The 27,654-nt window shown below is 45.6% G+C and overlaps 1 protein-coding gene across 1 annotated transcript in view; it reads left to right on the top strand.

Moving 5' to 3' along the window:
* Positions 1–27,654, top strand: part of LOC144797914 (extracellular calcium-sensing receptor-like) — a 187,946-nt gene that overhangs the window by 120,334 nt on the left and 39,958 nt on the right. Inside the window, exon 3 of the mRNA XM_078668716.1 lies at positions 26,884–27,111. Within this exon, the coding sequence (XP_078524842.1) occupies positions 26,884–27,111 (228 nt within the window). The remainder of the gene's footprint in view (positions 1–26,883; positions 27,112–27,654) is intronic.

Genomic DNA, 27,654 nt, shown 5'->3' with positions numbered 1-27,654 from the left:
ACAACATGAAGATGTGCAAAGGAAGATGCAACTTGAGACACTGCACCATAGGAGTACATGTCAAAAACAAGCATTAGCCAAAGCAAACCTCTACTGTGGAGTAGGGCAAGGCATGTAAAGAAGCAGCTGCTGACAGAGGGACAATCGAATTCCAATGCATGAACTGCCTGTCTGACTACACCACTCAAACTATGGGAGTGTGACCATGCCGTAGAGCTCTTCAGGTACCATTTCTCACACACATGACTACAAACAGACATGTACCTACCCCCTTCGTGCTGCTGTCCCTCCTGCAACTGCCTATGGAGGTCTGGGAACACCACTTCCAGGACCCGGAGCATGTTGGGGGTGAGTTGCCGGCTGCCGCCATGCCGGCGTGGAGCTTCCAGCTTCAGCTGGACTCGGGCGATGCGGCGGCTCCAGCACCGGATGTCCTGCCACCTCTTCTTTATGTTTCGAAGCCTCCTGCGAGGCCCCCCCTCGCTCCGGACAGCCCTGGCGATGTCCACCCAGATTTCACCCTTCTCATAGGCAGATACCTGTCACAAATGTAAAGTTACAGAACATCAGTATACCTGGTGCATGTTCCCAAGACACCCATATGTCCACAAAATACATGATGACAATAGGGCAACGTATGGCACACACATTAGCATCATTGTCCAGGAGTATGTGGCCTGTGTGCTAACAAAACTGCTTAGCATTACATTGTAAATCTACAGATTACATGAGGGCTGTAAAACACTCTTTGAGCATGACACTCACTGAACAAGACATGCTATATCTGGGTGCAATGCAGCACGTGACATGCTGTCACACACCACACTACAACAAATAACTCTCTTCTAACAACACTGTGCACCCTGGCACTCACTCACAACAACATTGCATCTATCCAGTATTACTACACAGTGGCTATGATGTCACACACACAACAGGTGCACACTCCAAGGTATTGCACACATCACTCACCTGATCCCCTGGTCTCCCATACAGCTTGCTGAAGTTGGGCAGGAGGGCATCCAGAAGGGCCTTGTTCTCACCATCAGTGAATGCAGGTGCCCTCTCCATGTTCAGCTAATCAGGGCCAGAGGATTCAGAGACAGCAGCTGTGGTTAGCACACCAATGTTGTGCAGGCAAGTGCCCTCCCACAGCCACATGCTGCCTTATATCTGTGCTGCAGAGGGTCTGTGAGTCCAAGGAGTAGTGTGTGATAGGCCACCATAATTTGCATCCTATGTTCCATCCAATCACATCACACCTAAGCCCATTACACACATATGCATGGTTTGAAAATAGAGCCAGAGCTGAACAACAACTTTCGCAACATTGTATACTTTTTCCTAACTGAATCTTCCAGGACACCTGTAGGAGTGTAAAAAACTCCGTATCCATGACAACCTGGTTGCATTTGGAACAGTACACTGTTTCCTTAGTTGTTCCCTATGAAATTTAAAAAATCCACACACAAGTACGGTGACATTGCCATTGCTACACATTGAATGGTGTAACGATGCGTACACAGGCCCGTACCATTGGGGTACGCTCAGTAGAGCCTAAAGGCGATAGGGAAACGATGCGTACACAGGCCCCTACCATTGGGGTACGCTCAGTAGAGCCTAAAGGCGATAGGGAAACGATGCGTACACAGGCCCCTACCATTGGGGTACGCTCAGCTCGCGTAGAGCCTAAAGGCGATAGGGAAACGATGCGTACACAGGCCCGTACCATTGGGGTACGCTCAGCTCGCGTAGAGCCTAAAGGCGATAGGGAAACGATGCGTACACAGGCCCGTACCATTGGGGTACGCTCAGCTCGCGTAGAGCCTAAAGGCGATAGGGAAACGATGCGTACACAGGCCCGTACCATTGGGGTACGCTCAGTAGAGCCTAAAGGCGATAGGGAAACGATGCGTACACAGGCCCCTACCATTGGGGTACGCTCAGCTCGCGTAGAGCCTAAAGGCGATAGGGAAACGATGCGTACACAGGCCCGTACCATTGGGGTACGCTCAGCTCGCGTAGAGCCTAAAGGCGATAGGGAAACGATGCGTACACAGGCCCGTACCATTGGGGTACGCTCAGCTCGCGTAGAGCCTAAAGGCGATAGGGAAACGATGCGTACACAGGCCCCTACCATTGGGGTACGCTCAGCTCGCGTAGAGCCTAAAGGCGATAGGGAAACGATGCGTACACAGGCCCCTACCATTGGGGTACGCTCAGCTCGCGTAGAGCCTAAAGGCGATAGGGAAACGATGCGTACACAGGCCCCTACCATTGGGGTACGCTCAGCTCGCGTAGAGCCTAAAGGCGATAGGGAAACGATGCGTACACAGGCCCCTACCATTGGGGTACATTGAGTCAGACATGGTCAAGTGAACGATTGTGTAGGCTGCGTCCCTGTCCACCTTCATGTCACCATTGGCAGAGTCACACTAGGAAATCACACAGCAGGGATGTAGTCTACACTCATGTCAACCATGTGGATGCATACATCAGCATGGCACACATACATCAGTATGTGCCAGGTTTGGCAGACATTGAAGAAGCACAGGGATTGTGACCGTGTGCCTCAGTTGATGTGTAAATAGCTTGCACAACATGTCATCATTCATGATGCACATGTGCATCACATGCATTCAACAATTTCAACACGATTGACGTCTGCAACATGTAGCGTGGCACATGAACACTCGAATGGGCCACAATTCAGTACAGGCAACTGCCACATGATGACAGGAACATGCCCACTGTCACAGAGGTGTCATAGCCGCACAGCATGACCCTGTGTGACCACGTCATGTGTGTGCCTTGTGCTACATTGTGCATGCTGTTAGCATATGCCATGAAGAGGTCAGTAAAGTATTACTCACCTCAGAATATCCACACATGTCATCCTGGACATGGCAATTTCCGTAATACCGTACACTTGTGTGTTGGTGTGTAATTCCTCTGGCTCTGCAAGTATCCTTGGCGTTGTGTCTGCCCTGATGACGTTATCTGAGTAGTCATATGTCACCTCTGCGTCCACACGTCAGGTCCTCTGTTTGTTTCTCAACACCAACGCAGCTCCGGTCTAAGTTAAAGCTTACACATTTTGTACCCTAAATCATTGTACTAACACTTCAGAACATTTACCTTTTATTGTCATACTCAAGACCGTGCCAATAGGGATGTCACTTACAAAGCCTGTGAGGAATGAAAAGGCCTCATGTTGGTGAGTGACCCTCACCGTCTGTGTCTCCACGGTTTTCACGTCAGGCACAACAACAAGAGCTGCTCCAATTGCGGGGAGCTGACATATGAATCCAGGTGTGATATGTCCCACAAGCCACTTAGACTCCAGCAGTTGGCACAGCAGCACAATAGCTCATGGTTGGGATGTAGGACCAGTGCATGTGTGTGGGTGTGGAGACATGTGAGCCCCTCATTAGTACATCATTCCCCAGGCGACACTTGTCAGGTAAACAACAAAAGTCAGAGATGTGTAATTGCATTGACAAATAACCATGATGCAAGTGCAATGCTGCATGGGATTAGGGTGACGGCGACCACACGGCTCCATCAGAACAGCAGCCATCGTAGCCAGCACCACGACCTACGGTCCCAGCCCTGCATGTGACACAGGAGGAGTAACTGCACTTCCTCATGTCCATGATGTCCTTCACCCCGGCCAGTGACTATGCATCAGCTTCTGGCCCACCGTACCCGTCAGGGGGCAGTTGCGCCTCAGTTGATATGCCCCTGACGCCATCATTCGCTGAGTGACGGACGCAGGCGGTGCATACGTCCCAGAACCGCTGTGACAGACATGATCGGAATGTTCATCCAGGTCCCCGCTGGTGCAACTCACAACCTCACTGCCAGATCTCCCCCAGGTGTCAGCCGTGGCGCCATTCTGGGGTGGTGCTGGCCCCGATAACACACACTGTACGGCTCCGCCGTGGTAACTGTGTGGCAGAACACCGCTCTTAATGCTGCATGGGAATGTAAACATCAATGAGCTGGCCACACCTCATTACAATTGGCGCTAATGAGTATTGGGAGGGTCAAGAAGACCCACTGGCACGTGAGTGTCAGTCCCAACACCACAGGACAGGTGGACTGGGGGATGCGAGTGTTGTGGACACCTAGCCAGACACAGGTGATGTCTCAACTCAAAAGATGTATTTGGATGATTTGGCAACGTTCAGTGTAGTGTTTATGTGGGCGGTTGTAACCATGGCCCTTCATCTCCCTGTTGTTGCGGTGAGGACCAACTTGTCACTCAGGTCCTTCAACTACACTAACGCTACGCTGAGCCTCTGCAGGCTCATCTTGATGAGAGTACTGTATGTATTTTTGCAAGCTTGTACAGCCACGCAGCATGTTTGTCTGTACATAGGCACGTTGTCAGACCCCCACTGCCCTACCCGGACTGACCATGTTCCCTGTCCTACCACCCCATCCCAGGAAGCATCTGCATGCAGCCCTCAAAACCACAGAACACATTCACGTTACCTACGCTGTAGAGGGTATCCAAGAGGTACAGGCACTACGCAAAGATGTCATCATCCTCCCTGACTCTGGGAGTGATGTTTAGCTACTTGACATGCATCTTTGCCTGCTACCCACACTCTCTGTGGGATATGTTTGTGTAACAGCTGCCAGTGTATGCGTTGTAGGTACAGCCAAAACGTGGCCACGCCCTTGTCGGATGCCAATCAACAACACTACTTTTGTTCCGGTGTGGCCTGGATAGCCACCACTCACTGGTCAGATCAATGACACCCAGGGAGGCTAATTAGTCCTAAGCTATGTATGTATAGAAATGTGACACTTTGCTACTGCCTACTGTTCCTTACAGATATTGGTTCACAAAAGGTAAGTAACTAGTCCTTGAAAGTACTGTGCATCTGCTGTAGGAGCATATATGTTGTGTCCTTGCTGTGATGGCAGGGTGACTAATGTACACACACCATGCCACGTGTGTAAATGACCCGTTCACATGTGTGATGGCATTACAGACCGTCAGTGACAAATGTAATTATCATGATGTATGATGATGGTCATGTAATTCTCACTGAAAGTACACACCGCGACATGACTAAGGCTGAACAGTGCAAATGATTGCACATGTGGTGTGTGTGTGTATTGCAGTCTGCCCTCTGGGTGTGCAACCTCCTACTGACATTGACATGACGTGTCTCACTGACATGATACATTGTCATGGTCACTTAGACCTGTACATCTGAAGGCTTGTATGCATGTCACATCCATTCCACACACTACAGGTATTTACCTTCGCCACGGAGGAGTGTGTGGGAGCTGGCATCTGTGTGTATCCCACACCACACTCCAAATTGTCTACATCATTTGAAGAGGTGTTGCTTGTGCCATGTACATTGTTATAGTCTTAGTCAGACAGTTGTAGACATTTCCTTAAAATTGTGTCTTGCAGGGCACCCCCTCTGGAAAGGCCGTTGCCTGACTTGGAAGCCATGAGGGAGCGCAACTGCATCCGTCGATATCGCTTCGGCCGACAGTTGATCAAGGACCTGACGGGCAGGCTTGAGGCTCACCTACAACCACGCCACAGGTATCCAAGTGCACTGACACCCAAGGTGAAGGTGATGGCAGCCCTCCATTTCTTTGCCACAGGTACCTTCCAATTTACCATAGCTGATGTGGGAGGGATGTCTCAGACCATGTTTAGCCGGGTATTGAGTGATGTTTTGGGAGCAATGTTGCTCCACCTTGATGATTTCATTACATTCCCTACTCCAGAAGAGTTGACAGATGTCAAGGGGCAATTCTATGGCCTGGGCCGTATGCCACATGTAATTGGTGCAATTGATGGTACACATGTTACTCTTGTCCCACCACAGGCTCAGGAGCAAGCGTATCGCAACAGGAAACACTACCACTCGATAAATGCCCTGGTGGTGTGTCTTGCCAACATGATTATCTCACATGTTTGTGCACGTTATCCAGGATCGTGCCACGATGCTTTCATCATGAGGCGTAGCAGGGTACCACAGATGATGCTGCAGCTGCACAACCACCGGGCATGTCTAGTTGGTGAGTATACACTGTGAGCTCTGTATGTCAGTATGTCACAACTTCATGATCTGCATCATATGATTGACTCTTGTACATGTTGTCAAATTGCAGGAGACGCTGGATATCCAAACATGCCATGGCTAATGACTCCGCTACGCAACCCCAGGACAGCTGCAGACCAGCGTTACAACAATGCACATGTGAAGACCAGGCAGGTGATCGAACGGACCTTTGGACTCCTGAAGAGCCGCTTCAGGTGCCTGGACAAGACAGGCGGAGCCCTCCAATACAGCCCACGCAAGGTGTGTGACATCTTCACCGTGTGCTGCATGCTACACAACATGGCAGTGGAGAAGGCTGTGCCACTCTACCTGGATCCTGATGAGCTGGAACATCCGCCCGTTGAGGATGAAGGCCTTGGCCAGGATGCCAGTGATGAGGAGGGTGAAGATGATATCCGCGGTCACCTCATCCGCAACTTCTTTTCATGATGGTGAGTCCTTTCATCTTTTCAGTAAAAGATGGACTATAGAGTAGCATGGGTAGCATGCTATGTATGCAACAGACTGTAAGCAAGATCAATTGGATGTGTGTTGTGCTGTGTCACATGTTCAGTTGGAATGCTACACACATACGTGCTATGAGTGCACTCGGAATGTACAGGTGTCATACTACATCAGGCTATTCAACAGACATTGTCAAAATGACATTATACCGACCGTGACCCCTTGTGTGCCACTCTCATCCACAGCTCGCCCTGCCTGTTGTCCGTTGGGGTACATCGTGGTCATCCTGCTACTGCTCATTATGATTGCACCGTCAGCCACATCAACGGAGCATGCTTGAACATGTGGAGGAGTCAATTTGGGTAAGGACTCATATGAGGCTGTTTAGCATTGGTATGTGTAGAAATGTGTGGTACATGTTCATGTGCATGTGGTGTCATCTTGCATACATGCTACTCCATTATGTACCTCATGACATGTATGGCCACTCCCATGACAGGATAGTCACCCCTTCTGTCATCTGTTGTACTTTGATACTCTGGTGAATGCATCAATGTGTGGAGACATTGCCACAGCAACATTGCACATACCATGGCATGACATTGTGTCAGAGGTCACAACCACGGACTCTGTGGGGGATTGCAGCCTCACTGTGTGCATTAGAATGTGACTGGATCCTCACCTCCAGCTTGTGGGCCAGTCCAGTGTGAGTACCATGAAAGCATGTGGTGTTGGTGTTGCCCAGTGTATGTTCCACATCTTAAGACAACTGTCCCGTGAATCAGTTAACATGGATGCATTGCCCCTTGCAGCAGTATATCATGTCACTGTCATGTCGTTACCTCAGTGCAGGTTGAGAATACTGCAACGCCAGCCTTCACAGTGAGTAGCCGTGATGTTTAGATGCACATGATGCCATGTATGTTTAGCATGACAAAGTAAAAAGTGTGAAAGATGCATATGTGAATTTCTGTGTAGCACCAGTGGAGTGCGGTCATTCACATGAATCTCTGGTCGCCGGCACCATGACTGTGCTATGGTAGGGTCTGATTATGTAGCTTGGATGGACATCACTTGCACTTAATATTTGTTGTACATGCATATCATGTTTAGCATTGTGATGCATACTTGCCACACCAAAAGACTGGCTACAGAGTGCCTTCATTGCATGTCGATCATTAACTTCCTCGTCATATGTGATACTAACAGCTGGAGTGGATTTGCTCAAGTTAGCTTACAGGGCCCTTATGGCTTACCAATATCACATACAGACTTTAGAGTTAGCGGTAGTTTGATTTCCATATGTTTCCATTTGTTACTGATGTCTACCTCATCTGTGCCTGGGAATGTGTTTATACTACATAGATCTTTTTGCATGGGTGCTCACTTGTGAGCGTTACACATGACTCTAATGGATGACAGACTGTCCCAGTTTTTATGTGTCTGTGTCACAGCATCGAATCTGATGTGATGGCATGATTAATCATCATTATTTGTCACCAGACAGTACACTTCACAGGTGTGACTGGTAGAGTGTAGCTAATGAGGTTTTTGAAGTGTCTGTGACATGAGAATGTTGTCCTAATGCTTAATTGCCTCTGTTTCAGGTCTCCCTCCCAGCAGTTCCCATCCTCTCCTTCCCTCGCCTGATCACCCTTTTGTGTCTGTTGTTTGTACTCAGACCAATGGGCTATTTGGAGGTGGAACCCTTAGAGCATCACACCAGTCTGATGAAGAAAGGTACGGCCAGTCGTTGACAGCCTTGTAGGTATTCGTAAAGCGGCATTACAGGTGACATCATGATTAGTGTAAATTGGACTTATTGACAATGCACATGTATGATTGTGATAGCTCCATGGGCTCACAATGTAGATTATCATGTTGTGCATGACGTCTGACTCCTACAGAATCTAGTGCCTGCTTGTGTCTCTACACACATGTCCGTCTAATGTGCACATATACTATTTTCAAATTAGTTACCTCATGCTTGTTAGGTGTGTAACTGTGTATTGTCCACACACATGGGGTGGGTGAAGGCTATAATACTATGTTGTGTGTGAGGTAGATGTCTTTGTTGGTGCAGTTTGGATTTGAACACACTAGCTCTTGTATACACCTGCAGACGCTGTGTGTCTTGTGCCCCACTTGACCGTAAGGGCCCTGATCCACTGACTGTGATGTGTGGTGTTTACTGTGCCATTTAGTAGTCAGTGATCCTGAGTGAGGCAGACACTCCTGCCTTCACATCCACATGTCACTTTGCGCATTGCGGCTGCCCTTGTGTTATGTGTTTGTTTAGCAATTAGTCACACCCCTCCTGCCGTCATTTATTCACTCATTGCTGCAGCTGCATACACAGCCAACATGCAGCGCACACTATCCAGGAACACAGACACCTACAGGATGACCCTCCTTCCATCCATTAATAGAGCATGCTCCGGCCACCCTACACACAGACAACACCAGACATTCACCCTCGTGCTATGAAAATGCTGTGTACTCAGTCATAGCTGCTGCTATGCGTGTGTGTGCAACACATACTGGCACAACTATGCAGATTCACATGACATTGGGTCTACGTACCACCAGGTCATGTGGCGTGTCCAACACACACACACCTTACATTGGCACACTATTGTAGAGTGTTAGCTTGTCAACACCACTAGATCTGAAAACTGTTAGCTTACAGTCACGTGCCAGAACACAACATGCTCACACCACTTCAACATTGCTGTCACAGTCAGTCAAGTTGGCACATGGGACACACACCATGACCCTGTCTCTTGGGTGTGGTGTGATTTGGCGGTTCCGGGGTTGGTATTTGTCTGGTGTGTGTTGTTTTTCTGTATGCGTTGTTCCCATTACAGTAGTATAGTACTTGTAGCTCCATAGGGGTAGGTCACCTAATCAGGTGTGCCTGTGTAGAGTGCTCCAGCCCATTGCCCACAGTCTGTCCTGCCACCGTCATCCTGTGCGGCATTAATCACATACACAGTAATGCATCATGCTGATGGTAGCTCACATACCTGAGGACACAGTTGTAGGTACTCCCTACATGGACTACTACTTTTGTGACACTGACATGTACTCCTCAAAGTGACTCTCCTGGGCCTGCCTGTGCTAGCTGTTTGGGATTCATTCCCCCCTCCAGCATTGACTGTCCCACACAGGTGTGTCTTACCATCCATGTATGTAGTTTGTGGAAATTTCTGACCAATGTGTGTCCTCACTCAGATTCTGATCCAAGTGTGTGGATGACTGCTGTTTGTTGTATACCTTGCATTTATGACATTTGCTGACACATATACATGTATGCTGTTTCAAAGATTACTCACCAAATGCGTATGATGTTTAAATTATTTATTGGGTGCTCTAGTGCATGAAACGTGAATAGGTGCTGTACAGAAAGGGGGGGGAATCCAAAATTCACTGCTGGAGATGAGATGGCTTACTGTTTCAGTCAACAGAGTCCAGCCCACAGTGCCTGACATCATTGGGCAGACTGTGACCAGCAAGTCCTTGTGGGAGAGTCTCGTAGGGGATGCTGTTGCACCCAGGGGCTATATGCCAGGTCCAGTGTCCTGGGAGAAGTCCATGGGCCACAGGCCCTCAACGCCTTCGGCGTGGACGACCCGCCTTCCTTGGGGGACCCTCATGTGCAGGCATGGACGGTGCATGGGACGCTACGTCAGAGGGTTCAACCTCCTCCCTCTCCTCCCTCCCTGTGGCTGGTGTTGCACTTTGCCGTGATGTTGCTGGCCTTGTGACACAGGGAGGGGGCTGCATGTTGGCAGCCATCTGACGTAGCACATGGACAATGTCCCTATGCACCATCAAGAGCTGAGCCTGGTGTGCCTCCACCCGTCCATAATGCAGGTCTTGCCTGGCTATTTGCTCTGCCTGCTGTTCTTTGAGCTGGTTGAGGGTCTCCGCAAGCTGGTTTACCTCACTGGTGTCCCGCCGGTATGCCTCAAGGATGTTATCGAGTTCAGCCATACCGGTCCCTGCAGCTGACTGGCCAGATTCTCGCCTCCGCCTTGCGCCACTCCCACCACCCTGACCCACATGAGCACGGCCTGCGCTTGTGGGCACATCCGATCGACGGGCCCCCCGAGTGCTGGGAGGGTGGAGGTTGTCACCAACCTCAGGGGCGCCCGACAAAGGGTGTCCCTCATTTTCAGACTGGCTCTCTTGTGAATCATGGGCAGGGCTCTGACCTGTCTGCTGGGATGTGGTGGGAATAGGTCCGGTGGTTGGCAGAGATGTAGCTGGTATAGTTGCTGCAGGGGTTTGGGATCCAGAGGAGCCAGGTTGGTTGGGGTCATCCACAGTGCGTTGAGGGACGGCGCTGGCGGTGGGGTCTGGGTCCTGCTGAGCCTGGGACTGGGATCCTTGGCCCCCCTGGCTGGGGGGGCGATCCGCACGTTGCCCTGTGTGTGGGAGAGAGAGAGACACTGTTAGGGCTATATCAAGTGACATGTGGTTTTGTTATCCATTATCAGCATCACTGTTCCACAAGCTATACATAGTTGACATTGTACAGTTGTGTATTTAGTGGTAGAAAAACACAATAGTACGATGGGGTATATACATTCTTCCAATCTCTTGACAATGACTGACACAGCCATTGCTGTGTCTTGTGTTGCCGGCACCACACGTGTAAAGAATTTGTAAGTTTCACGCAACATCCTGGATGTGGTGAAAAATCTTATGTGTGCGGCAAGCATGCACAGAGTTTAGATGCAGCATGTTGATGTAAGAGACAGAGCATCATTATTTAGCATGTCAGCTACTACTTTGGATGTCTTTTGCTGTTCCATACTGGCCAAACAATGGCAACACCGCTGGACCTGTACACCCACTTGGAGATCATGGCTTTAGAACTTGGCACTTCTCTGAGACGCATCACCTTGTCAATACCCATGTCCATGTTGGTGCTTATGTACATCCACAAAGGTAATGAGATGGGGCACTAGCTTTTTTAGAGGGCCACAATGGACTGGAGCTTCTGTTATGTGCATGTAAGAGTTGTATGCATATTCTTATGAGTACGTGTTTTGTTGTGGTACATGGCAATTGGAACAGTGTTGCAATACAACGCCTGTCTCCCGGGGATGAGTTTATGTAAGGGGTGTGTACAACACGCCATGCTATTACTTTGTTTGCAAATTGCAAGCGTCCATTGTTCATGTTTTGGCTGTCCCCTCATGTGGCATGCTGCCATTATGTTGGATTTGTGTTTATGCACAGCATGTGTGATCTTGTCCTGATGTTTGTGTTGGCAATGAGCACAGGAGGGACTTGTGCTGCCTACACCTGTGCCCATTGTGTACTATTGAGCTTTCTGAGATGTGTGTCCTGACACAGTACAGTGTTGACAGGAAATGGTGGCTGTCTTACAGGCACATGGCAGATGCTTGCTGGTACTTGTGAGACATCCCTTAACATTCAGCTCTATGGAGTTTGTGAGGCCTGTGCAGTGCTTGTGTGCAACTGTGTGTGTGCCTCAGGGATGTGCGTTGAGGTGACCGAGGGACAAACACTGACTGATGGAGACAGAGGGAGAGGGCAACAGAGGGAGAGGGCCACAGAGGGAGACAGAGGGAGAGGGTGACAGAGGGAGAGGGCCACAGAGGGAGAGGGCCACAGAGGGAGACAGAGGGCGACAGAGGGAGAGGGAGGGAGAGGGCCACAGAGGGAGACAGAGGGAGACAGAGGGAGAGGGAGACAGAGGGAGAGGGCGACAGAGGGAGACAGAGGGAGAGGGCGACAGAGGGAGAGGGCGACAGAGGGAGAGGGAGGGAGAGGGCCACAGAGGGAGACAGAGGGAGACAGAGGGAGAGGGCGACAGAGGGAGACAGAGGGAGAGGGCCACAGAGGGAGAGGGCCACAGAGGGAGAGGGCCACAGAGGGAGACAGAGGGCGACAGAGGGAGAGGGAGGGAGAGGGCCACAGAGGGAGACAGAGGGAGACAGAGGGAGAGGGAGGGAGAGGGCCACAGAGGGAGACAGAGGGAGACAGAGGGAGAGGGAGACAGAGGGAGAGGGCGACAGAGGGAGACAGAGGAAGAGGGCGACAGAGGGAGAGGGCGACAGAGGGAGACAGAGGGAGAGGGAGGGAGAGGGCCACAGAGGGAGACAGAGGGCGACAGAGGGAGAGGGAGGGAGAGGGCCACAGAGGGAGACAGAGGGAGACAGAGGGCGACAGAGGGAGAGGGAGGGAGAGGGCCACAGAGGGAGACAGAGGGAGACAGAGGGAGTGGGAGACAGAGGGAGAGGGCGACAGAGGGAGACAGAGGGAGAGGGCGACAGAGGGAGAGGGCGACAGAGGGAGACAGAGGGAGAGGGAGGGAGAGGGCCACAGAGGGAGACAGAGGGCGACAGAGGGAGAGGGAGGGAGAGGGCCACAGAGGGAGACAGAGGGAGACAGAGGGCGACAGAGGGAGAGGGAGGGAGAGGGCCACAGAGGGAGACAGAGGGAGACAGAGGGAGAGGGAGACAGAGGGAGAGGGCGACAGAGGGAGACAGAGGGAGAGGGAGACAGAGGGAGAGGGCGACAGAGACAGAGGGCGAGACAGGGATGGAGACAGGTAGATTGTGCTTGCTCTCTTGCTACACTGCCTTACTTTGTCACAAAATGATGCATCTCTGAAAGGTGTGTCAGCAAAATGTTAATATTTAGCAGCTGTGGTCTAGTATCTTGTGTGATCTTTACCTATCCCTGTGCATTGGGCATTATGCTTGTGTGTGTCCCTGGGACATATGGCATGGGAGCAGCCTCTTACCCTACACATTGCACCCTATGTGCCTCCCCCTTGCAACTCCCACCATTTGGTTGTGTACTGCTTGGAGTCATGGCCACCCACCCCATGCTGCTGGGCACTGTTGTTAGTCTACCCATGTAAGTTGTGTTTTTTGTACACTCACCAGACTCAATGGCTCCTTCTATTCCATGTACTCCCACCGCTGGCAGTAGGACCATGACCTTCTCCTCCCAGGGCTGGTATACAGGAGGTCTGCGGGGACCACCGCCTCCAGTGTGGTGTGCATTGGCGTAATCCTGTGCCATCTTCTTCTTCACCATCCTCCGCAGATCGTACCACCTGGCCTGGCATTCTTCCCTGGTGCGCCTGATGGGTGCAACAGCATTGACCCGGTCTATAATCCTCTCCCACAGGCGTGTTCTTTCTGCCATGCTGGTCTGTCTGACCAATGCGCCAAACAGCTGTGGGTCGACTCTGATGACTTCATCAGTAAGTATCTCCATCTCCGGGTTGGTGAATTTTGGATTCTTGGGTGTGCTCATGGTGTGAGGTGTATGTGATTGAGGGTGTGATGGTGTGTATGGATTAGGGTGTGTGTTTGTGATAGTGAAGGAGGTGGTGTTGGTGTAGATGTGATAGGGTGTATGTGTGAAGGTATGTGGCTGGAATTGTTGGTGTGCTCTCTGTTTCCTCGCAAGCATGGGTATGTTGCAAAGGATGATGGGTTGTATGTGTGGTCCCTTTTATTGGTCAAATCGTGGGTGTGGCTTAATTTGAATTTTTTGTGTGGGTGTTATATGGGGTGGGTGTTGGCTTTGTCCTCTGTTTGGCTGCTTGGCTGTGACCAGGACATTGATTGTCAAAGGTGTGTACACAGGAGACATGTTCAGTGTGGTAGTGCGACTTGTTAGCAAGGTCCTTGTGGTCGTTTTGGTGTTGGCGTTATGTGTGCTTGCAGTACTTGTGCGTGCGAGTGAGTAGTACGGGCCGTTGGCGGGTGGGGGTGTTCGCGTAGGCTTGTTGGGGGGGGTGTGCGTGTCGTACTTGTGCGTGCGAGTGAGTAGTACGGGCCGTTGGCGGGTGGGGGTGTTCGCGTAGGCTTGGCCGAGGGGTGTGCGTGTCGTACTTGTGCGTGCGAGTGAGTAGTACGGGCCCTTGGCGGGTGGGGGTGTTCGCGTAGGCTTGTTGGGGGGGGTGTGCGTGTCGTACTTGTGCGTGCGAGTGAGTAGTACGGGCCGTTGGCGGGTGGGGGTGTTCGCGTAGGCTTGTTGGGGGGGGTGTGCGTGTCGTACTTGTGCGTGCGAGTGAGTAGTACGGGCCGTTGGCGGGTGGGGGTGTTCGCGTAGGCTTGGCCGAGGGGTGTGCGTGTCGTACTTGTGCGTGCGAGTGAGTAGTACGGGCCCTTGGCGGGTGGGGGTGTTCGCGTAGGCTTGTTGGGGGTGTGTGCGTGTCGTACTTGTGCGTGCGAGTGAGTAGTACGGGCCGTTGGCGGGTGGGGGTGTTCGCGTAGGCTTGTTGGGGGGGTGTGCGTGTCGTACTTGTGCGTGCGAGTGAGTAGTACGGGCCGTTGGCGGGTGGGGGTGTTCGCGTAGGCTTGTTGGGGGGGGTGTGCGTGTCGTACTTGTGCGTGCGAGTGAGTAGTACGGGCCGTTGGCGGGTGGGGGTGTTCGCGTAGGCTTGTTGGGGGGGGTGTGCGTGTCGTACTTGTGCGTGCGAGTGAGTAGTACGGGCCGTTGGCGGGTGGGGGTGTTCGCGTAGGCTTGGCCGAGGGGTGTGCGTGTCGTACTTGTGCGTGCGAGTGAGTAGTACGGGCCCTTGGCGGGTGGGGGTGTTCGCGTAGGCTTGTTGGGGGGGTGTGCGTGTCGTACTTGTGCGTGCGAGTGAGTAGTACGGGCCGTTGGCGGGTGGGGGTGTTCGCGTAGGCTTGTTGGGGGGGTGTGCGTGTCGTACTTGTGCGTGCGAGTGAGTAGTACGGGCCGTTGGCGGGTGGGGGTGTTCGCGTAGGCTTGTTGGGGGGGGTGTGCGTGTCGTACTTGTGCGTGCGAGTGAGTAGTACGGGCCGTTGGCGGGTGGGGGTGTTCGCGTAGGCTTGGCCGAGGGGTGTGCGTGTCGTACTTGTGCGTGCGAGTGAGTAGTACGGGCCGTTGGCGGGTGGGGGTGTTCGCGTAGGCTTGGCCGAGGGGTGTGCGTGTCGTACTTGTGCGTGCGAGTGAGTAGTACGGGCCCTTGGCGGGTGGGGGTGTTCGCGTAGGCTTGTTGGGGGGGTGTGCGTGTCGTACTTGTGCGTGCGAGTGAGTAGTACGGGCCGTTGGCGGGTGGGGGTGTTCGCGTAGGCTTGTTGGGGGGGTGTGCGTGTCGTACTTGTGCGTGCGAGTGAGTAGTACGGGCCGTTGGCGGGTGGGGGTGTTCGCGTAGGCTTGTTGGGGGGGGTGTGCGTGTCGTACTTGTGCGTGCGAGTGAGTATTACGGGCCGTTGGCGGGTGGGGGTGTTCGCGTAGGCTTGGCCGAGGGGTGTGCGTGTCGTACTTGTGCGTGCGAGTGAGTAGTACGGGCCCTTGGCGGGTGGGGGTGTTCGCGTAGGCTTGTTGGGGGGGTGTGCGTGTCGTACTTGTGCGTGCGAGTGAGTAGTAGGGGCCGTTGGCGGGTGGGGGTGTTCGCGTAGGCTTGGCCGAGGGGTGTGCGTGTCGTACTTGTGCGTGCGAGTGAGTAGTACGGGCCCTTGGCGGGTGGGGGTGTTCGCGTAGGCTTGGCCGAGGGGTGTGCGTGTAGTATGTATTGGTGGGGCTTGCAGTGAGGCGAATGTCCCATACGACTGAATGTTGAAGCGTGAATACTTAGGCCCGTACGTATCTCGCTCAGGCATGTCGTTCCGAATCGGAATAGTGAGTTTGTACGGACTGATTACGATTCGTACGGTGGTCTGCCCGAGGCTTATTCGTACGGGTATACGAATGTCAATCGTACGGATCTTAGAAAATCGTACGGAAATCAACGGTAACGGATCGGAATTCGCTGGTCGGACGGTAGTTTCCCAATCGTACGGAATCGGCTACGAATACGAATCGTAAGCCGTTTTTTTTTACCGGATCGGAATCGAGCCCTATGTCTAGAATAAATCATTCACAAACTCTACCTTGTCAAAAGTACATCAGCCACTATCTTCAACAACAGATTATTGTTGTTGTAGATCAATATAATGGTGTGCAGTCATAATATCGAGTCTTTTATTTCGACTGGACAGAATATCGAGTAAAAAATATAGAATGGACATAATATCGACTAGACATAATATAGACAACAAAAATATCGACTAGAGAAAATTAATATCGAATAGAATGGACATAATATCGAATCAAAAATATAGAATGGACATAATATCGACTAGACATAATATAGACAACAAAAATATCGAATTTAAGGTAAGTTAATAATCATTTTTATTTTTTGTGTAATATAAGTCTGTAGCGGGTTGTGGGTTTATAGGGGAATAGGGTGGGAAGTAATTTAATTATAATTAATTAAATATGTTAATTTATTTATTGATATTTATTTAGAATTAATTGTTAATTAATTATTAATTGGTAATTAATTAAAATATAATTGGTAATTAATTATAATTGATTAATTGATAAATATTTTAATTTTAGTAATTTATTTTCTGTAGCGGGTTGTGGGTTTATAGGGGAATAGGGTGGGAAGTAATTTAATTATAATTAATTAAATATGTTAATTTATTTATTGATATTTATTTAGAATTAATTGTTAATTAATTATTAATTGGTAATTAATTAAAATATAATTGGTAATTAATTATAATTGATTAATTGATAAATATTTTAATTTTAGTAATTTATTTTCTGTAGCGGGTTGTGGGTTTATAGGGGAATAGTGTGGGAAGTAATTTAATTATAATTTATCAAATATGTTTATTTATTTATTGATATTTATTTAGATTTAATTATTAATTAATTATTAATTGGTAATTAATTAAAATATAATTGGTCATTAATTATAATCGATTAATTGATAAATATTTTAATTTTAGTAATTTATTTTCTGTAGCGGGTTGTGGGTTTATAGGGGAATAGGGTGGGAAGTAATTTAATTATACTTAATTAAATATGTTAATTTATTTATTCTTATTTATTTGGAATACATTGTTAATTAAATAATAATTGGTAATTAATAAAAATATGATTGGTAAATAATTTTAATTGATTAATTGATAAATATGTTAATTTCATTCATTTAATTTCTGTAGCGGGTTGTGGGTTTATAGGGGAATAGGGTGGGAAATAATTTAATTCTCATTAATTAAATATGTCATTTAAATTATTGGTATGTATTTTGAATTAATTGTTAATTAATTTTGAATAGGTAATTAATTAAAATATAATTGGTAATTAAAATTAATTTATTAATTTTTATATTGTAAATTAATTTATTGTTAATAGGTAATTAATTAGTATGAGTAGGCAATTTTTATAATTAAATAATTTTATTTTGTATTTATAAATAAATATTTAATATTTTTTATACACTTTTTTAATATTTTAATTATTTGTAATTGGTATTACTATTTATGTTATTTATATCTATTTGTGAAGTATTTACTTTCCCTACTATTGCACTCTCTGAAGTTGGAATAGTAATTTTAACCCCTACGCTATCCAACACTTTCCCTACTGTTGCACCCACTGGAGTGGGTATGCAACGTTTACAACGCTACTTTTACTATGCACTACCATTACAACAAAACATTTAAATCGCAAAAACTTTTACAACGCATACATTTACAAAGCATGTTTTTAAAACGCAGATACCTTTACAACGCATACCATTACAATGTAAGTATTAGTAAGTATATAATTATTTTTAAAAGGTTATATGTTTGGGATTTTGGGTAAAGGGGTATTTTTAGGGTTCAGGGTCAGTTTTCAGTTTTTGGGTAAAGGGGTATTTTTAGGGTTCAGGGTCAGTTTTCAGTTTCTGGGGTAAAGGGTTTTTTTTAGGGTTCAGGGTCAGTTTTCAGTTTTTGGGTAAAGGGGTAGGTTCAGGGTCAGTTTTCAGTTTCTGGGGTAAAGGGTTTTTTTTAGGGTTCAGGGTCAGTTTTCAGTTTTTGGGTAAAGGGGTATTTTTAGGGTTCAGGGTCACGTAAAGGGGTATTTTTAGGGTTCAGGGTCAGTTTTCAGTTTTTGGGGTAAAGGGGTATTTTTAGGGATCAGGGTCAGTTTTCAGTTTTTGGGGTAAAGGGGTATTTTTAGGGTTCAGGGTCAGTTTTCAGTTTTTGGGGTAAAGGGGTATTTTTAGGGTTCAGGGTCAGTTTTCAGTTTTTGGGTAAAGGGATATTTTTAGGGTTCAGGGTCAGTTTTCAGTTTTTGGGTAAAGGGGTATTTTTAGGGTTCAGGGTCAGTTTTCAGTTTTTGGGGTAAAGGGGTATTTTTAGGGATCAGGGTCAGTTTTCAGTTTTTGGGGTAAAGGGGTATTTTTAGGGTTCAGGGTCAGTTTTCAGTTTTTGGGGTAAAGGGGTATTTTTAGGGTTCAGGGTCAGTTTTCAGTTTTTGGGTAAAGGGGTATTTTTAGGGTTCAGGGTCAGTTTTCAGTTTTTGGGGTAAAGGGGTATTTTTAGGGTTCAGGGTCAGTTTTCGGGTAAAGGGGTATTTTTAGGGTTCAGGGTCAGTTTTCAGTTTATGGGTAAAGGGGTATTTTTAGGGTTCAGGGTCAGTTTTGGGTTTTTGGGGTACAGGGGTACTTTGTAAAAATTAAGTAAAATTACATTTAAATTAAATTTATTTAATAAAATTAAATAAAGGTAAATTATATTATAATATTTTTTATTAATTTATATTCAAAAAATTATTATATACTTACCAATACTTACGTTGTAATGGTATGCGTTGTAAAGGTATATGCGTTGTAAAATCTTGCGTTGTAAATGTATGCGTTGTAAAAGTTTTTTGCGTTGTAAAAGTTTTGCGTTGGTAGGCGTTGTAAAAGTATGCGTTGTAACGTCATACATCCCTGGAGTGGGAATAGTAATTTTAACCCCTACGCTATCCAGCGCTTTCCCTACTGTTGCACCCACTGGAGTGGGAATAGTAAATTTTACCTCTACGCTATCCAACACTTTTGCTAATGTTGAACTCACTATAGTTGTAACAATAAATTTTAAACATTTTCTAAAATGTTATATATGTTTATTTAATAATATGTATATATATATATATATATATATATATATTCACTGAAAAAACCATAGGTTATAGACCATATATAGTTAGGAATTAGCATTTACAAAACCTTGAAAATTCACTGAAAAAACCATAGGTTATAGACCATATATAGTTAGGAATTAGCATTTACTAAACCTTATTTTACTCACACAAAACCATTGAAATTCCATATATAGTTAGTTGCACTAACTATATATGGCGCACCCGCAATCCACTGCTGATCATGTCACATATTACATCATTCATGACATGGTCAGTGACATCACTGATGACATCACTGATGACATCTCAAATGACATCACTGATGACATCACTGATGACAACATCCAGTGACTGTATTTTTCTGTAAAGTTAAAATATGTCTTGAGTGGATGTATAAGTGTCTGGATGAAGGATTTAGTAGGTGCATGACTGACTGTATGAGTGAGTGATTAAATGTGTCTCACTGAATGCATGGGTTAGTGACTAAACTGTCTTAATTTGTGCATCATTATGTCTGTTGTTCTGTAAACTGCTGCATGTGTTGATCATTAGCTATACGAGAGGCTATATGTGTTATTAATTGGTTGCCCAAGTATTTCTATGGGAGATTGAGTTTGTGTGGGGGTGGCTGGAAGGTGTGAGACTCTATGCATAGATGTGTGAGCAGTTTATTCACTAGGTGTATGAGTTCAAGAGTGCATGTGGAAACAGCTACATGGGCAGTTGACTGTGTGCATGAGTGTATTGATGAGTGAATGGATATCTCAATGCTACATGTCATAGTAAGTACATATGTAAAACACAGTACATGTGAGAGTTGGCATATATAAATAACTGTGCATGAGAGCCACTGAATGAGTGAGTGGTTGTATCGATCATTGTGAACTTGTATCAGGGATTGTATAAGAGAGTAAATATGTGTTAGTATATGTTTCAATAAGTAAGGTGTGTTTAACTGTATAGTTGAAGAAATGGAGGTGAGATTGTTTCTTTGCATGACTGACTGGGTGTGTGAGTAACTCCATGGATGAGTGGCAGTGTGTGAGTGTCTGTATACACTGAGTGTATCTAAGGTTATATTAGAGTCTGAAGAGGTTTATCGTATTAGCACAAGAATGATGTCAAATGAGATGTCATCAGTGATGTCATCAGTGATGTCATTTGAGATGTCATCAGTGATGTCATCAGTGATGTCACTGACCATGTCATGAATGATGTAATATGTGACATGATCAGCAGTGGATTGCGGGTGCGCCATATATAGTTAGTGCAACTAACTATATATGGAATTTCAATGGTTTTGTGTGAGTAAAATAAGGTTTAGTAAATGCTAATTCCTAACTATATATGGTCTATAACCTATGGTTTTTTCAGTGAATTTTCAAGGTTTTGTAAATGCTAATTCCTAACTATATATGGTCTATAACCTATGGTTTTTTCAGTGAATTTCATTGGTTTTTTAACAGCTAATATCTGTAGCTGTAAAATTTATTCTTCTTTAAATCCAAAAATATATTTTATATGTTTATGAATAATTATTTTTTTAAATATTTTTTTTTCTTCGTTCCCGCTTCGCGAATCGGGAACCTTACAGTAAAAAAATGTTCAGAAAAATAAAAAAAAAAGTTCTTTTCAGAACTACCTCCCCGTTATTAAAAAATTGGTACAATATTTGGAACTGTGCCAACCTCTATTTCTCTTAGTTCGCTTCCTAGTTCGCTCGCTGGTACGCGAACTGGAAGCGAACCAAAAACAGTAAGAATAAGGGAAGGAAACACACACTTATGTTAAAAGAAAGACAGCTATAGGGGAGTAAACTAGAGATACTATTACCCATAATCCACTACTGATGATGTCACATATTACATCATTCATGACATGCTCAGTGACATCATCAGCAGAGGATTGCGGGTTTTTTGGCAACATGCCTTATCGACGGTTTAATAACGCTGCCTTTTGCTTTATATAAGTTTTCAAATTGTATGAAATATATACCAATAGGTCTTTATGAACCTTTAGGTAGTGCTTTTGTTCATGAGGTCTGGTCGCTTCCATACACATACAGATGTTTCAAAGATGATCAAGAAGTTTATCTGAATGGAGAGGAATGCACTGAGACGCCAGATCATTCACTAATGTGTAGGCACATACAGTTACACGATTCATGCAACAAACAGCGACCAAATATGGCTTGCGTGATGCAAGGCACGCCAGTTCCTGCTATCATCCCCACGTTCAAGTTGTTGGAAAATGGTAGTTATTTGATGCTCAATAATGAAGATTGTTCTGAGTTAATTAAAAGTATTCCTTTTATCGTAACAGTAAGTGAACGGGTTATTTGCTGCAGAAATGTTCTATTTCCTCCCACACATGAACATAGGGAGTTTTCAATCTGGCCACAAATACCAACCTTGGGACACGTTTCAACGGCATGACAAGAATAAGAGCTCTTTTGTCTCAGCGAGAGGTGGCCTTGAGTTCGGCCCGTGAAACTTTCGTACTTCACATAGCGAACACCCGTACACAGGTTTGCCTTTCAATTTCAGCAACATGTTTCCGACTATCTTTAACGCATCCTCCACAAAATCCCTGGCACACTTTTTTAAAGTTGTTACCAGTGGTCTCGTGACTTCATTTGAGAAAATCTTTGGAGTCATCCCTGCTCCCTTTCATTCCATTTTCTCCACTCTGGTTCGTGGATTGCATTTTTACTTGCATTACCAGCGGACGCTCTTGTACTTTTTTACATTTTTAAATATGGATGTCCCTCCTATGCAACCTCCGACCCTGCAGCTGCTGACACTGTTCCGCAATCGCATGCTAGAATATTATGGCACAATGCCGTTGGCGATATTAAGCACGGCATATGGATTATCTTTTCGGTTCTCCTACTTCACCTGTGTCCAGCCTGTATTTCACTGCCTGACCTGTGATTTCGATTGGGCCATTGATTTGTGTCTCTGCGGACCGGTTTCTCCTGACGTCGACTTTAATCAGCTGATGACTCCTATCATTACTCACGAGTTGATTTGTCCTGGCGAAAGGATTATGGCTGTGGCATTGATGCATGGACTACTTGGTCCCTGGAATTTACTGGCGGCAGCACAGTCTTTCTTGGAACACAGCTTTCTTGAAAACCCACCGAGCTGTCCTCTGATGGTGATAGAGGATCCGGTGCTGGGAGAGCACGTATGTTCTTTTCCGCTTTTAAATTGGATGGCTGAACTGTTTTCGGATGAAGACGGTGACTTCCTGTTGGAGGCTGTTGCAGCTTATTTTGCATACACAGTTATGTCATAGACCTTTTTCATGTTTCATATGCTGAGTACTAGCATTTCATTGACAATTCATTGACTTAATTGTCAAGTTTTTATTATTTACCTTGCCTATTGGCTTAAGACTCGATAAAGTACTTGGCTGTTTTATTTTCCTTTAGCATTGAATTTTCCTAGTTTTTAATGCTTTACCTTGCGGACCGTCCACATATAAACTTGCAATCTGCTCTCATGAGATGGCACTTCTATTATCTTATTCAGTTCGTTTCCGGATCATGAGGAGGTGTCATCTAGGTCCTGGATATCTTTACACCGTGTTAAGTTAGCATGGGCTCATTACCGGTTTAAACGCCATTTTTCCTTTTTTGCAACTTCTGCACACGACATTTAGTTGTTGCTTTAGCTTTCCACCTAGTAGTTCATCGTGGTTTACATGAGAATAATATGTTATTGGTCTACTATCTGCTTTACTTGTTAAACTATATCTGTACAGCGAGTGCTAAAGTTTCAAGAACAACACGGTACAGAATTGTTATGAGGTCTGATCTCCACGACTTCATACTCATAACATAAGTGCAACTTCTGCCAATTCTGGGCATGAGGCGGGTTTTATATTGCTTTGCCGAACACACATACACAACAGTTGATGCGGTTCACATGAAGAGAGAGCTGGTGTATGCTGATGTGATTCCTTCAAATCTAAGACACTAAAGTATGGGCACGCCCTAAACCAACACAAAGAGACCTTCTTAGCAAATAATATAATATGTGTATTAGGGAGGGTGAGATATAAGCAGCCGCGGGCCGTGGAGGGAGTTACGGTGAGGCAGGGAGGCGGGGAGGGGGAGAAGCAGGGTGGAGCCCTCTCTACCTTGCCCCTCCCCCTCCCCGCCTCCCTGCCCCACCGTAACTCCCTCCACGGCCCGCGGCTGCTTATAAGTGTTGCTAACTCTTATTCATTTACAGCATGTTAACATACTGTCACCATTCGCTTTTTATGTACTAGTAACTATGCTGGTAATTTTGCTACTGATAATATGTGTACTTGTATTCTCCACCCTGCTTCTCCCCCTCCCCGCCTCCCTGCCTCACCGTAACTCCCTCCACGGCCCGCGGCTGCTTATAAGTGTTGCTAACTCTTATTCATTTACAGCATGTTAACATACTATCACCATTCACTTTTTATGTACTAGTAACTATGCTGGTAATTTTGCTACTGATAATATGTGTACTTTTATTATCTAAGGTACTACGCCTGAGAAGACGGCATTAGTAAATAAACATTTCAAATACACATGTGTTCTTCTTAACTCCATGTTCTGGTTTCTAAGAAATATATAACGACCGACTGTTCATGAGTTCCACGTATCCTGAGGTACTATAAGTTCATATTCTGGATTGTCTAAACATTGAGAGTTTGTTATATCCAATGTGACACTATACCTAGCTTGCTAAATAGTTTTTGATTACTAACGTGAGTTTTGGGACACCCTAATTCGCCGAGGTTCCAATCCTCTGTCCACAGTTCTGTGTGAGAACAGAAACCCTGCGACAGGGGCACCCCCGACCCTTGCTGGAGCTTCATCACACTTGCGATACAACTCCAGCAATGCGCCACCTTTACGGCACAGATACATCACACATCTGTGCTGTTTTTGCCCCGTGATGCGCCGCATTGTAAATGCAGCACACCATAGGTGACGGAACAGCGGCACAGAATGACTAACACATCCCTGGTGATGCGCCAGTCATCATAAATCTATCCCTATGCTTCTTATCTTGTTAGAGATGAACCGCCATATGTATCATCAAAGTTATTTGCATTTCCTAAATAGCGAACTTTAAGGAATAAATAGCGATTCTTTACCATTCCTAGTTTGCGATGAGCTATTTGCTAATTAGCCGAATGTAGCCCAATGAAGCCCAATGTAGCCCAATGTAGCCCAAAGATGGCCGCCAGACACACAAAAAAACAAATGTAGCCCAAATATCAGCCAGATGTAGCCCAACTATAGCCCAGTGACAGAATGACCAATCAGCTTCGCAAACCTCCGTTACGCGAAGCGGAGCGCTGTTACAGATATATATCTTTTTTTGAACGTTAATTTCTCAAAATCCACTGGAGCACATATATTGAGACCTAGCAAAGGCACATCGGGCTACCAGTCCCTAATATTTTGCCAAGTTTCGTGCAAATCCATTCAGCCGTTCAATTATTATTTTTATTATTTTTTTTTGCCCCGCGGGGCCCTTTTAAAACCTCCACATCAAACCTAGGGGGTCAGCGAGGATCTACTATGCCCCCTTATAGTTATTTCCCCCTTTGTTTTGACCTCCTCTTGTCTCTCGATCCTACCGAGAGACAAGATGGCGGCCGCTACGGACTGTTTGGAATGTTGACAGACGCCGGAGAACCAATCAGCTTCGCTTCACAAAGCTCCGTTGCGCGAAAAGTCCGCGAACCAGAGCGCTAACCGGTCCGCTGTTACAGATATATATCTTTTTTTAAACGTTAATTTCTCAAAATCCACTGGAGCACATATATTGAGACCTACAAAAGGCACATCGGGCTACCAGTCCCTACAATTTTGCCAAGTTTCGTGCAAATCCATTCAGCCGTTCGGGCTAAAAGTGAGGCCAACCGCCCTATGGAAAACTCAATGTTAAAAACACGTTTTGGGACCCCCCTTTTTTCTCGGCCCCCACTGGACGAACCCCCCCCAAATTTTCAAGGGCTGCTCAGAAACAAAATGTGCCATTTTCCTGAAAATTTCAGCCAATTCCGTCCACAAACGCCAAAGTTATTAGACATAGAATTTTCAAAAAACCCATAGAGAAAAAATCCTAACTATATATACCTACTGGCGACTGCCAGTAGGTAATATATATATATATATGTGTGTGTAATTTTTGGTGATATAATTTTTTTAATTATATAAATTATTTATTAAAATTACATTTTTTTATTAATTATGTCTAAGTTTATATTAAATATATTTATTACTATATTAGTTTTAACTTAATTTTAAGACATTTAAAAAAATCGATATTTTGACAGTCTATATTTTTGTAAGTCGATATTTTGGAGTCGATATTTTGGTACTTACCTGTTTGAAGATAGGGAGTCGATATTTTGTCAATCGATATTTTTGACTCGATATTTGTGTATCTCGATATTTGTGTCGTCGATATTATGTCAGTGATCCCAATATAATGGCCTTGAAACCAATGAGTGCTAATTGTACTCCCCCATATTGAGCCCTCATCCTGCATTTTAATGTGCAATCTAAAACATGCAAAAAGCAATGGATATTAAATTAACTCATACAATGTATGAAATAGTGGTTGACATATCATGAGAAATTATGGTAGGTTTCTTTTTTGGTTTTATTTATTTTATATGTTGTTTATGGAACCTAAAATAAATAAATAAAGAAACAAATGAATAAAAGAGATGGAAACATACTATTAGAATATTACCAAAGCGGAACGTTCACAGTATGTTTGGAAGATTGAAGAGAGAAGCAAAAATAAGTGGTGATTTTCTTTGACAGTAACAACTTCATATTTGATCACCGGCATAGCATTGAGTATGGCATCTGAGTTTTTTTTAAATTAGCAATGTTTTTTTTTCTTCCTAGAACTTTAAAAGACCACCTGGTATTACTATTAGCTGAGGTTTTAGCATTGAGCTATATAGCCTATTTTTTACTGATGAGCTAGCATCAGCAAAAAACGTTTGTGATCTTTGAGTGAGCTAAATTCAGTCTTTAAAAATAACCTTATTATAGTAAGTAAATGAAGTAGGTATTTGAAGTTCTGGTATTAACCAGTCTGTTGCTCGACAGCAGATACATCCTCTTGCCACTCTTGTGTAATCTGATAATGTACATTGGAACAATGTACCTTTTCTTTGGATTAGTCCATGTTGATAGATCCATTATACATTTAAGGCATATTTACAGTGTTTTCATAGACCTTAAGCCATAACAAAAAACAATGATTCATGGATTGTTACAGTCAGATATCTTTCCCAATTTAACTGAAGTTCATGAAACATGACTTTCCCTGCTTTCCTCTAGGTCCTTCAGTACATTAAAAGCATTAGCTTCCAAACTAATGATGGCGCAAGGCAGTATTTTGATGCAAGTGGAAATCCACCTGCACAATATGATGTTATAAACTGGCAACTGGATGCAGAAGGTCTCCTCCAAAGAACAATAGTGGGAAGTTACGGCCCCGCAACCACCTTAAATCAGACCCTTGTTATTGAGGTTGATGCTCTTCAATGGCCTTCAGGGGACAATCAGGTAGTACAATTTCAGCCTTACATCTTATGACACATACACAACTTCTGTGCTTGATGTAATGTCTTTGCTAATTCACAGAAAAATGTAGGTCATGCCTAAAATATCATGGGGTACTGGTAAACAGGGGACTAGAATGCATGAGAGAAGACAACATGACTCTACTTCTAGAAAAGATGACAAAAGATTGGGCCAGTGGTCACAACCACAGTTGTGATTGTTGTGGGCAGGTCAAATCATTCAAATGAATGTAGCACGGCTTTTAAGCTACATATTGAAATGACCGGGCCTGGTGGACTTGCTCATCAAACTGAATAAGAAAATAAAACCATTTGTTCGGGAAAGAATGAAACCATGATTGCATTTAACCAAACAGCATGAAGCCATGGAATATGGGAGACTGTGACTGCCTCATACCAAGAGACAGATTGGCATTCATTCCAGCTCTGCCAGATAAAGCACATGCAAATTTGGGAAATGTCCATCCCAGTCACACACACACTTGAATATGCCTGCCATTGAGTAGACAGAGAACTGAAGGTAGTC

The sequence above is a fragment of the Lissotriton helveticus genome, chromosome 12 (genome assembly GCF_964261635.1).
Source record: "Lissotriton helveticus chromosome 12, aLisHel1.1, whole genome shotgun sequence".
NCBI lineage: Eukaryota > Metazoa > Chordata > Amphibia > Caudata > Salamandridae > Lissotriton > Lissotriton helveticus.
This window is presented reverse-complemented; position numbering and strand designations above follow the sequence as displayed.